This window comes from Ursus arctos, unplaced genomic scaffold (genome assembly GCF_023065955.2).
Source record: "Ursus arctos isolate Adak ecotype North America unplaced genomic scaffold, UrsArc2.0 scaffold_14, whole genome shotgun sequence".
Lineage (NCBI taxonomy): Eukaryota > Metazoa > Chordata > Mammalia > Carnivora > Ursidae > Ursus > Ursus arctos.
The window spans coordinates 15465779-15478518 of NW_026622808.1; the positions used below are offsets into that span (position 1 = coordinate 15465779).

At 58.2% G+C, this 12740-nt stretch overlaps 1 protein-coding gene across 3 annotated transcripts in view; it reads left to right on the plus strand.

Moving 5' to 3' along the window:
• The first annotated feature begins 264 nt into the window (after positions 1–264).
• UHRF1 (ubiquitin like with PHD and ring finger domains 1) overlaps positions 265–12740 on the plus strand; it is a 29700-nt gene continuing 17224 nt past the window's right edge. The window contains exons 1-4 of one of the 3 annotated variants that reach the window (XM_044377932.3): positions 265–475; positions 1772–1938; positions 10147–10410; positions 10895–11055. In XM_044377932.3, coding sequence (XP_044233867.2) covers positions 1786–1938; positions 10147–10410; positions 10895–11055 — 578 coding nt within the window. In that variant the 5' untranslated portion in view covers positions 265–475; positions 1772–1785. Of the gene's footprint in view, positions 476–994; positions 1111–1771; positions 1939–2806; positions 4093–10146; positions 10411–10894; positions 11056–12740 lie in introns of those variants that run through there. The other 2 variants (XM_026481138.4, XM_048227177.2) reach the window with 2 other exon arrangements.

Below are 12740 nucleotides of genomic sequence, written 5' to 3' on the forward strand. Positions count from 1 at the left end.
GAAAAGGACTTAAAAGGTCAGGTCAGGGGGTCTCTACCCGGGGGTCCCTAGGGCTCCCGAGGGACACGCATAGTGGGGGGGCCCAGCTCCCGCCACCGGGCCGGGTTGCACACTGGGCGCGCCCAGCAGAGCGCGCAGGGCTGGGCGGGGCCGCGGCCCGCAGGGCGGAGTGGGGGTGGATGGAGGAGGGGGCGCCCCCCACCCCCTTTCTCGCTTCCCGCCACTGCGGCGGCCAATCACCAAGCAGGAGCCCGCCCCTGGCGCGGCCTCCCGCGGCCCCGCAACTCCCAAACGCCGAGTTTTCGCGGGAAAAAAAATCAGAGCAGCTGGCAGCGCGGCGGGCAGTGGTGGCGGTCCAGGCGCTCCGGGTCGCAGGCAGGTCCGCGCGGGGTCCGGAGCCACGCACGCGTCTCTATTGCCATCCCCAGCCGGGCCAGGCGCGCAGGCAGGAGAGTGGATCGGGGCGGCCGGAGAGGTGAGCCTCCGGACTGATCGGACTGCCATCCCGGGCCGGGGGAAGGGCCCGGCGCACCAGGCGGGGAGACTTTGCAAAACTTTTGGGAGCGGTCCGGAGACGCGCGGCCAGCACCAGCGCACGCGTGCCCCGCAGCGTGGCTATCCTCCACGCCGTCTCGGGCTGTGCCTCCGCCCCGGCGGCCCTCGGGAGTCCTCTCCCGCAGCCCGGGCGCCGGGAGGGGCGGGAGGAACATACCCAGAGCCCCGCGGGGGTCGCGCCGGCTGGGTGGGGGAGGGCCTGGCGAGCCGCAGGGGAGGATGTCAGGCTCCGCGCCTGCGCGCGGGGCGCCCGCGATTCAATTGTCGCGCCCGAGCCCGATTTCGCGCGCCCTTAGTTCCCCGGGCGCGCCTGGGCCAATGGGGAGCGGGCGGGGCGGGGCAGCCGGGCGCGGTGGAGCCAATGAGCTAGTCGGCTCAAGTGAAGGGGGGCGGGACTTGGCGCGCGGGGCCCCTCGGCCGGTCCCGGCGGTGGGGGTGGGCGTGGGCTAGTTGGCGTGGCCCGAGCTGGCGGGCGGGAGAATAAGAGGGGCTCTGGGTCCGTGGGTCGGGGTCCCGGGAACGCGATCCTGCGCGTGAGGCCACCGCGGGGCCGAGGTGAGCAGCGCGGCGCGCGCGGGGGCGGCCGGGACGGGGCGGCCGGTTGCCATGGCCACCGCGGGGCCGGCCGTGTCGCGCACGCGCGCGGGGGGCGGCGGGGACCGCGGGCGCCCAGGGTTGGGGGCTCCAGGGTCAGGGGGGTGGTGGTCCTTCCCCTTGGGTCACACTTAGTTGAGTTACTGGGACTTCTGAAGTTCCAACCCGCGCCGGACTTTTGGGTTTTTCTCTTGCGTCAGTATTGATCTAGGGAGTGAATGAATGAATGAATGAATGAACGAACGAACGAAGGAACCTGGTTCCTCGCTATTTTGCTGTGCCCTCTTTACTTCTCTGGATGTTGTGTGTTTCCCACCCCCCGCACCACCCCGCCGTGAAAGACGGAGTGGGTTGGACTGAGTGGTCCGAGATGCCGTTTACCTTCCCCTACTTCCCTCCTCACTCCTCCGCCGTTGCTGGTCATTAATGCGTTAATTCCTTCATTTACTCTGCGGGGCCCTGGTCAGCTGTGGCTAGTCCGCGGACCAGCGCGCCGGGAGGGCGTCCTGGGAGTTTCCTAGTGGTCCACAGACTGGACAAAAGCCGAGGTGACCTGAGTATGGCACGGTCTGGTGGTGGCAGCCGCACCACTGACCTAGAGGTCCCGCTCTCTCGCTCTCAGCACCAGCAGACACCATGTGGATCCAGGTTCGCACCATGGACGGGAAGGTGGCCCACACCGTGGACTCACTGTCCAGGCTGACCAAGGTGGAGGAGCTGAGAAGGAAGATCCAGGAGCTGTTCCACGTGGAGCCGGGTCTGCAGAGGCTTTTCTACAGGGGCAAGCAGGTAAACGCGCCCTGCCGGCTGCCGCCCGCCCAGCACCTTTGTTCTTGCCTGGTCCAGGCGTCGTACATATACTCTCCCCGCCCCTCGTCCGGTCCCGCTTCACGTCTCCACAGAAACCTCAAATGCCTGAGCCAGGAACAAAGGCTCCACTTGCAGATCGACATACGGGGCAGGAAGCTGGCACTCCAGTCTGTAGCATTTGGGCTTTTAAGTCTGCCTCCCCTGTTTTTTGAAGCTCCCCTCAATATAATTTCTAGAAAAGGAAGTTGGAGGTAGCCAATGGAGGACGGATGAATTTCAAGGAAGAGCCTAGAATGCTTCCTCAGATAGGACAGAAGGGACCAGATTTCTCTTTGAAACACACACTGATGGCCCACAGCCTGGACCTCTTTTGAGTTTGACCCCACAGGATCTGTTTTCGAGAAATTTGGATCAGCTTGTTCCGAGGCCGGAGATGGCGCTTGCTGGTCAGGAATTTCCGCCACCCTGGGCCTGCTCCGTGGAGTGAGCAAGAGCTCGTGCTTTCCTCGGGGTCTGCGGGCCCCGCTTTTCTGTGTCTTTTCTTCTCGCTCTCTCCCTGGCCCCTGGTAGCGTTTAAAATGGCCACCCCTTGCTTTCTCAGCTGCCCACATTTGGGACGCTTTCTCCAGGGGCAGTGGGGGGTTTCCGTTTTTGTCGGTGTGTCTTTGTGGGGGGGACGGCGCATCCTACTGTGAGTGGGATTTCCCCGGGTAAGATAAGATGGTATGACACAAAGCGTCAGTCCTGTCTGCCGGGGCCATCGTGGAGTGGGGTGTACGGTAGGGACAGCGGCAGGGACAGCGGCGGCGTAGGGACTGTGTCCTGGATTAAAAGTCTTCAGTTGGGCTGCGCGTGCTTGACTTTGTTGTTGTTGCATTTTGAACTGGGTACTGCCGCCATCTGGTGTCTCCATTGAGAAATAAACACTCTGCAACCGGCCAGGAGTTTTGGGGGCTGGGAGGATCCAGTGTGCTTAACTTGAAATGAGACCTGCTGATTAATTTCTTGGGCTCTTGGTGCCCTGGGAGACCTTCGCCTCCTTCCCGGGAGAGAGACGACGACTTGAATGTCTTTAGAATCTGAGTGAACCCGCCCTGCCCGGGGAGGGGAGCCGGGCCGGCGGACTCGTTCGGCTGCGTGTTGAGCAGACAGGGCTTGTGAGTAAGCTCTGCCGAGGTGCTCTGTCCCGCCGCCTCCAACGGCTCATTTTTTGTGGCATCCAGACTGACTTCGATTAGCCACTCAATCTCTTTGTTCAGCTGAAGGACCTTTCACAGAGTTTCTGAAAACCTTCCGCGTGTGCCTGCTAGGCAGTTCACGGCGTGATTCAGAGGTGGGACGGCTCGCGTCCTCTCAAGTGGGAGTATCTGTGAGCGCCTGCCACGTGCTAGGCACTGTTGTTAATGTTTCCAACGAGCAGAGAAGTTGCAAGAGCCACGAACCCCTAAGCATCTACCCCTAGATTTTGCCCCCGACATTCGGCCACGTTCCAGTTAGCACATCTTTCTCGGTCCTGCCTGTCCACCAACCTGTTGTGGGTTTTGGAGTGCGTTTCAAAGTAAGTTGCAGACACAGGTTCACGCCAGCCCTAAGCACTTCGTTAACTGTCATTAACTAGAGTCCAGGACAGGTTTGTGGGTCTTGTTTATTCAGGTAACACACGTATGTAGCGAGATACGCACACGTAAGGCGGGCCATTTGGAGTCTGGACAAATGTCTACACCCCTGTAACCAAATCCCCATCTCCCTTCATTCATAACACGAGATCTGACCCATACAAAAGCCCTTACGACTCCTGTGGAAGTTATAAAGCCTGATGATACCAGGAACACCTGTGGGCGGGAGACGCGAAGGGTGTACCTTTAATTGGCGGGATGTCCGCGATGAGAGACGGAGCTCTTGACGCTGCCTGCTCACGACACGGCTTTCACACTTAGCACAGGCTTCCTGCTTCCCCTGTGACCTCCGTGACTGTCGCCCGATCCCCCGCCTGGCGCTCCTTCCCCACTCGGCAGCTTTGTGAGGGAATGTGCAGTCGTCTCTGTCTTCCGGCCCAGGAAGCCAGGCCTAGAGCGTGATGCAACTTCCCCCGGGGATGCCGGCGAGGCCCCAGCCTGGCCTGGCTGCCGGGAGGTGGGACAGGCCCGGAGGTGGGACCGTGAGGGTGGGGGGGACAGGCTGGGGGGGCGGATGGGACACGGACAGGCAGGGCATACGGCAGCACCTCACAGTGAGCCAGGGAGTCGGGTCTGCCAATAGAGCAGACTAACAGCAATAGAAAGCGGCAGAAAGCAGCGTAGTTTCCAGTGGGGGCAAGAGGGCTGTTTTTACAGAATGTTCTAGAAGTCTTCGCAATCCTTTCCTTTTTTTTCCTTTTAAAGAAACATGTCGTGAGCAGTTCAAGATCTGCAGTGAGGTTGATTGAGACGATAAAGCAGAACATAGTTGAGTCTTTCTTCAGGATATGGGAGGTTTCGTGGCCGGCTTGTTTGGGCTGAATAGGTTGGCGGTTATGTCGCTTGATTGGCGGAAATGCAAGAGGCCGAATGGGGGCAGGGACCCGGGCGGCAGGCCCAGCCTGGGCAAGGGCGAGAGGCATCTGGCGCCTTTTTCTTGGCTGCCCATAAAAATAACAATAGCTGTCATTTGTGGGGACTCCAGCACGCTCAGGTGCAGGGCTCTGCCCTTTACATAATCCTGCTGCGTCCCCTGCCCAGGTGGCCCCGGCCTGAGCTCGGCGCGGCTCTCCCAGTGCGGCCGGTGCGCGGCCGGGCGTGGCCCCTCGCAGTAAAGGCGCTGTGAGTCAGCGCCGGGTCTCTCCCACCTCGGCCTTGCTGATGTGGGAGGCCGGCTCATTGTCCGGAATTGCCCCCATTGAGAAGTCCTAATTTAGTAGATAATTTACGTTAGGAAAACAGCGAAATCGGCCTCAAAGGCCATATTAAGATCCGTCTGAAAGATAGGTCTGAAATGGTGCCCTGGAAACGGCCTCGCGAGGGTCACCCATGTCCTAGCACCCCACCAATTCAGATTGGCTTTTCCCGAGTGCTGTCCCTGATTTCCCAAAGGGCAGAGTGGGGCAGCAGAGCCCTGTCCTTCAGGCTGTGTGAGGGAGGGTCCCCTTCCCCTGGAAGAGCTCCCAGCTGGAGGGCATGCCCTCTAAGCCAGGCGTCAACAAACCCTTTATGTAAATATTTGTCTCCCTGGGGACTGCTTACCCCTGCCATTGGAGCATGGAAGCAGCCACAGACAGTATGCAAATGAATAGGCATGTCCCAGTACAATAAAACTTTATTTACAAAAACAGGCGCAGACTAGACCGGCAGGCTGGCTGTAGCTCGCCAGTCACACACTATCGTTGTTCCATCCAGCGCCCTTAGTTGCTGATCCGGGTTTTACTGTTAGGAACAGCACTGCTGTGGAATGTACTAGAACAGGTCCCCTAGGGCACAGGGTGCAGAGTGTTCGATCCCAGGACTTCTTTTCCCCCTCCAAAACCAGTTGAAGACCCCAAAGAGCTTTTGTTGATGTGGAAGGGTCACGTGTGGCTTTGAGGTGCCATCCACTCTGCTCGCTCCCCGCAGCGTGGGAAGTCGTGTCCCCTCTCCCGCGTCTACGCTCCTGCTTCATGCAGTTTTCTTCTCTCCTGCTTCTGTTGGGAGACTGCATGTCTGCCCGTGGGGTTGCTGCGGAGCCCGGAGGCTGAGCAGGACAGGTGAGGGCCCAGGGCTGTACCCACAGGTACAGGGGGGCAGAGCAGTTTCCTGCTTCCTCCCTCTCAGCCTCCCAGCTCAGCCCGGCAGGCCCTTGTCAATGCTCCCTTTCCTCCTCCAGCTGTAGGTCCTTATTGGTACGAGGCTCACTGTCCCTTCCACCTCACCCCGAAATGGCTGCTTAGAGCCGACCTGAGAACTACCACTTGCCAAGCCCAGGGACACGTGTTTCCTGCCCTCTTGGGCCTCTGGGCAGCACCCGGAACCCTGAAAAGTATCCCTTGAAAATGTTACGAGGGGGCAGAGAGCGGACAGAAACGGTAGGCACGGCAAGCTTTAATCCCAGTTTCCAATAGGTACCAACATGCTTAGTTGTCAAATTGTATACGTGTTTATTTTATATGGTGCCCGTGGCCGAAAATTCCAAACGTCCAGAAATGTCCAGAGAGCATACTTGGATTAAAACCGAGAGAAAGACGCTAACACTGTGGACAGTTTTGTCTTTAGACCTGCATCTGTCGTATCTGAGTTGCCAACTTCAGGTTTCATTTGAACGTCAGGACCTCTGACATGAGGTGCAGGTCACCCGTTGTGCTGTTTTTGTAGCTTTTATTAATAACATTAACCTCGGTTGGAATTTTTGGATTTTTTTTTTTTTTTTAAGATTTTACTTTTAAGGAATCTCTATACCCAATGTGGGGCTCAAGCTCAATAACCCCGAGATCAAGAGTTGCATGCTTCTTCAACTGAGCCGGCCAGGTGCTCGAGAACTTTCTGATCTTGATAATGAATCTGAATGTAGAACACATTGGCGTGAGGCAGGCTGGGGCCCAGTCTCTCTCCGCCATGGTGCCCAAACATTTGTGCACAGCTTTGGGCAGGCAGGGTGAAGGGAGAGGTGCACACAGCCCCCCCCCCCCACCCCCCCGTCCTACAGCCAAAGGTTGTGTAGCCTTCCTGCTGGCTGCAAGGGCCCTTCTGGAAAGTTCTAGAAATGGCCACAAGAAACAGCCAGACCAGCTTGTGACTGGGAGGCAGAGCCCTGTGCCCGCCTCCCCCAGCCTAATGCCCCCTTTCCTGCCCCGTTTGTGCCTCTGTCCGAGTTCTTGCACCGGTAGGCACGTCGGCCTCCTCCACGGAGCCTGTGCCTGAGCAAATCTGTAAGCGGACGGAGCCTGGCTTCCTGACCAGCCTGGACGTGAGGGGCCTGGTCGTGCTCCTGGTTCCAGCTCTCTCCCACTGCCTCTCTGTCGTCCAGGTGCCTTGGTATATGCTTTATTTCCCATCCCCTGATTTGTTCTTGTTTCCCTTGATGCCTGTGGGAGCCGTGTCTGCTCTGCTGCCTTTCCCTGTCACGTGCAGTTGTGTGGCACTCCTTTGTGTGACGAGGCCACGGTTTTCCCTGCAGATTACGCTGCTGTGAACGCCCTGGGAGGTCACTGTGTGTCTCAGGCACACGTGTGAGGGTCTCTCTAGCTCGGTGCTTCTCCCTGGGGACGATGCTGTTCCTCTGGGGATGCTGGGCGGTGTCTGGGGACATCTGTGGCTGTCACAACGGGGGGTGCTCCTGGCGTAGAGCAGGCGGGGCTCAGGGATGCCGCTCAGCCCCCCACAGTGCCCAGGATGGCCCAATGTCAGCGGTACCGAGGGGGTGTCTGCCTCACGAGGTGCTGGACCCCAGGGTACCTGCGTCTTGTTCATCCTTTCCAAGGCCATTTGGCCCACCTTCTGCTGGTTTCCTTGCCCCACTTACACTGGGGACACTTGTGTTTCTTCATCTTTTTAAATTAACTTATTTATCGTGAGTTTATATGTTTATAAGCTTATTTATATTTATGTACTTATTTCTGAGTCTTAGGTGCTTAGCAATGTCAAGGGGAAGGTTCCTGCCTCCCACACACCCAGTCCCCCCAGCTATCGGCATCCCCACCTGAGTAGCACGTTTGTTAAGTTGGGTGAAGCTACGTTGACCCATAGCTGACATTAGGAATCGTTCCTGATGTGCCTTCTGTGGGTTTGGACAGACGTGTAGCGTGTGGACCCGCCACTGTGGCTCGGAGGAGCCTGCCAGCACTGAACCCGAAGTCCTCAGTGCCCCACCTTGTCAGTCACGCCTCCTCCCCCAGCCCCCACTGATCCTTCTGCTGTCTCCACAGTTTTGCCTTTTCCAGAATGTCACAGAGCTGGCATCACACGGTATGCACCTTTTTTGGATTCCCTTTTTTTCAAAGAACAATAGCTTCATTGAGCTGGAATTCACATACCATACGATGCCCCCACTTCAAGTGTGTAATTTGATGTTTTCAGTGTCTTCACGGTCGTGCAACCATCGCCGTAGGCGACGCTACGACATTTTCTTCACCTCCATCCTCTTTAGTATCCTTCTCAGCCTGACAGCCGGTCACCCGCTTTGTCCGTGGATGAGCCAGTTCTGGACGTGTCTCACACGTGGACTCACACGCCGTGGGGCCTTTTGTGTCTGGTTCCCTCCCTGAGTGTCGTGCGCTCAGGGTCCGTCTCCCCGGGTCAGCGTGTGTGGGCGCCTTGCTCCTGTCCGTGGCCGAGGGACGTTCCCATGCATGGGGGACACGTCGTGTGTGTGTGTGTCCCCCCGGTTGGTGGACGCTGGGTTTCCACCCTTAGGCTGCTGTGAATCCTGGTGCTGGGAACGTGTGTGTGCAGGTTGACTTGTTTCTTTCCATCTGTGTCCCCGCTACGCGTTGTCGCAGCTGTCCTGTGTTGGCCCTGTGTGTGGGGGAGCTGGCATTCAGTCTCGCCCACCTCGGCCTCCCTGAGGTTCATGGGCAGGGCTGGGCACATCGGACGCCCCCCTCCCCCCCACGCTGGGCGAACCCGTGGAGCGGGCCCTGGAAGCTCCGTGGCTGTAGGCAAGTGTCGATGTGTTCAGCTGCCTTTTTCGGGGGGCGGGGGGCGATCATTCCTCAGATCCTCAGGTCTGTGCTGAATAAAGCCTAGCAGCCACTGCAGTGACCAGCTTTGGATCCTGGGGCTCACCTGCGTGTGACCCCAGTGGGCTTCTTGCGTATGGACGGCAGCCAGGCCCTCACACCGGTAAACACTGCTGAACTGGGTAGTTCTGCTGTCAGGGGACACTAGGCAGTGTCTGAGGGCATCTCTGGTCGTCTCGACCGGGAGTGCTCCTGGCATCGAGTGAGTGGGGTCAGGGATGTTGCTCCCCCGTAGTGCCTAGGACGGCCCCCCGGAGAACAGCCTGGCCCCGTATGTCCACAGCACTGAGGGCAGAGACCTGCCTTGGGGACGTGGGGAGAGAACAAGACGCGCTTTTGAGGGTCCTTGTTGGGTGCTGGCAGAGTTCTAGTTTCTAATAAAAGATAGTTTCTAATAAAAGATAACTCCTTGGGCTTTCGTGCCACCGGGATGTGGTGCAGATGACGAAACGCTGCACACCCTTGCCGCGCCACGGCCGGGGCGGCAGATGAGAACTGTGCCGGCTCACAGGCTCCCGTCAGTGACTCGTGTGGGTGGAATTCGGAGAAGGGAGTTCGCAGAGGGGCCCCACTAGAGCCGTCGTGGAAACTGGCCATTGTTGGGTGTGTGTCTCGTTTGGTTCGTAGCGGACAGGGTCTCCCCGCTCGGCACCGTGAACGTCAGGGCTGGATCATTCCCTGATGTGGGGGTGTCCCGGGCACCGTGGGAGGCCAAGCAGCATCCCTGGCCCACCCCAGTTGTGACAACCAAAATAACCCCAGGTGTTGTCAAGTGTCCCCTGGGGGGAGGATCACCCAGGGTGAGACCCCCTGGGTCAGGGGATTCCGCTGACTCCCTTCCCCCGCAGGAGTCTGCATCTGGAACCGTCTGACCCGCTGAGGTGCTGAGGTGCTGCACATATTGAAATACACACACTGCGGGGGGGGGGGGGGCGTGACTCTCCCATGTTGGGGTCACTCTGGTTTCCTCCGTCTGACCCCTTGGGGATTTATTCTGGTGTCTGGTGTGAGCAGGGACTGGACTTAATTTTTTCCCCCTAAATAATTAATGCAGAGGGTCTCTGCCTTGACGCTGCAGACATTTGGACCGGATCACCCAGTGTTCCCAGGAGGGCAGGCCTGCCCTCAGTTGGGCACCGGTGATAAGGCAGTGTATTGTTATTGTGATAAGTGACAAAGGCCGAATATTAAGAAACGCTCCCCTGACATGTGATGGGTGTACCCAGCACGGCTGGTTATGCTGGGTGCTCCCAGAACATTCTCCGTATGACACAGGGAATCCTCATTCGAGAGGCTCTGAGGATCCTGAAGGAAGGGGGTGACGATGTGTACCCCCTGGCAGCGGACAGGTTTTATTGTCCTGTGCTCTGATCTAGATCCTGCCCCCCACCCCCCCGAGGGCAGATTTGATACTTTGCTCGTGGCATATTCCCGCTGCCTGGCACCCAGAAGACAAGCGCTAAACGTCTGGCGGGCTGGTGACCTTTGTCTTGGCGTCTCTGCAGATGGAGGACGGCCATACTCTCTTTGACTATGATGTTCGCCTGAACGACACCATCCAGCTCCTGGTCCGCCAGAGCCTGGTGCTCCCCACCAGCAGCGTCAAGGAGAGGGACTCGGAGCTGTCGGACACGGACTCGGGCTGCTGCCTGGGCCAGAGTGAGTCTGACAAGTCCTCGAACAGTGGCGAGGCGGCCTCGGAGGCAGACGGGAAGGCGGGCTTAGCGGACGAAGACACGTGGGATGAGACGGAGCTGGGTCTGTACAAGGTGAGTCTCTCGCAGAAGGTTTGGGGTTGGGTGTGCTCCCCACGTGGCTGCTCCCTTCACCCCCAGGGCCCTGGGTAGCATGCCCCGTGCCCCTCCATCGTCGCTAGCTTTCCAGTCGGCCAACTGCAGGGTCAGGCCAGCTGCCCTCGCTCCCTTGGCTGCCCCCTGCCCCCCCCAGTCCTGCTATAAAAATGGCCAGTGGGTGGGCTCGCGAGGCTTCCCTGTGGAAAGAGAGTAGCCCAGCATCCGTTTGTGATCCTTGACGGCAAGTGTCGTGTCTGGGTTTTGCAGGGGTCTCTCTGCCCTTCCCAGTGGAAGGAGAATTGGAGATTCACCAGGCCCCGATGTCCTCTTACAGTCCTTCGGGTTCGCGTCCTGATCCTGACGCATCCAGCGTCTGAGAACCCAAGCAGCCTCTGGGCCGTGTGGCTGGTGGGACGCGCCTTCTCTGGCTGGGATGAGAGTGGTTTCTTGTTCCCGGCAGGCCAACGAGTATGTCGATGCGCGGGACACGAACATGGGAGCGTGGTTCGAGGCCCAGGTCGTCAGGGTGACGAGGAAGGCCCCGTCTCAGGACGAGCCCTGCAGCTCTACCTCCAGCTCGACGCCGGAAGAAGACGTCATTTATCACGTGAAATATGACGAGTGAGTGTCACTGCGGTTGGGTGGGCCAGGGTGTTGGCTCTGCGTCCCTGGGACCTGGAGTTTAGCACAGGCTTGGGGATGATGGTCAGCATTCGGGGTCACTACCAAACCACCTGGGAAGCCCCTCCCAGAGCGCTGACGTCAGGGGGACCCACAGCTAGGCTAACCCCCTCCCTGGGTCATCTAGTTGGAAATGTACCCCCCCCCCGACAATTTCCTGTCGTCTTCAGCTTGCGTGAAGCCTCTCTAGAGTCTGTCCCTTACTGGGATACACAAGTCCTTAGCGCTTACCGTGTGCTAGGCATGGGGGATCCTTGTCTGTGCGCGTAGGGCGGGTCTTGGACGGGCTCGAGTGGCCATGACAGGAGACTACAGGCTGGGTGGCTGGCCCTCAGGGTCCTGGAGGCTGGAAATCCCAGATCACGGTGCTGGCGGGTGGGTTCCTGGTGAGGGCCCTCTTCCTGGCTTGCAGACTGGCTGCCTTCTCGCTGTCCTCACATGGTCTTTCCTTTGTGGGGCCGAGAGAGAGCACCCTGGTGTCTCTTCCTCTTCTTGGAAGGACTCCAGTCCCATTGGATTAGAGCACCACCTCTGTGACCTTGTTCAACCCTGTTTACCTCACTAAAGGCCCCATGTCCATTTGTAGTCACATTAGGGGTTCGGGCTTTACCATGGGGATTTTGGGGGATACAACTCAGTCCGTAACAGAGCGCAAGCAGGCCTCCCCACAGAGAGCTCACGTTCGGGGGGGTGTGGGGGCTGCTTCTCTGCCAGTTTAGCTCTGCAGAAACGACTGGAGTAGTTGAATGAATGAGTCAGTCAGCGCAGGACTCCCAGCCTCCTGGTTGGGGTTGCAAACTACGGCCTTGGGGCCAAATCCCGCTGCCTGGATTTGTAAAGAGAGCTTTATCAAAGCACATCAACGCCCATTAGCCCATTCGATTCTTTTCCGCCTGTGGCTGTTTTTGTGGTGATAGAGTTGAGTATTTAGGGACCTTCCAGCTCACAAGGAGTCTGACCCTTTACAGGAAAAGTTCAGCAACCCTTGTTCTTGGTGATTTACTGGGGAAAAGGGAGTGCTTCGCCCTGTGGGGAGTTGTCATAGCTTTAGGGATTCCCCCTCAGCGGGGATTTAACTTTGTTGTTGATAGAATGTTTCTTTCAGTCCAAGTATTTTATGCCTTTTTTGAGGCTGCTAGAATATTCCTACACATCTGGAATAGTGAATTCCTATTGTATTCTAATACCCAGTTGCTTGTATTTATGCAAGCTGAATGAAGTGGTAAGCTCCTCTCCAAAAGCCCCTTCCGGATGTCCCCTGTACTTGTCCCCCAGCGCTGCAAAAACAAAGGACCTCAGACCAAGTGGCCTTATAATGACAAGTTTATTCTCTCGCTGTTCTGGAGGCCAGAGGTCCAAAATCAAAGTCAAGGTGCCGGCAGGGCGCCACTCCCCCTGGAGGCTCTCAGGAAGGATCCCTCTTTGCCTCTTAGAGCTTCTGGTGGTGGCCGGCAGTCCTAAGCTTGTGGCCGTGTCCCTCCGTTCTTTGGCTCTGTGTTGCTCTCCCATTGTCTCATTCCCTCTTCTAAGGACACCAGTCACTGGATTTAGCCCCCCCCCCCAGTGTGACCTCATCTGAACTTGATGACCTTTGCAGAGACCCTGTTTCCACGTGAGGTCCCATT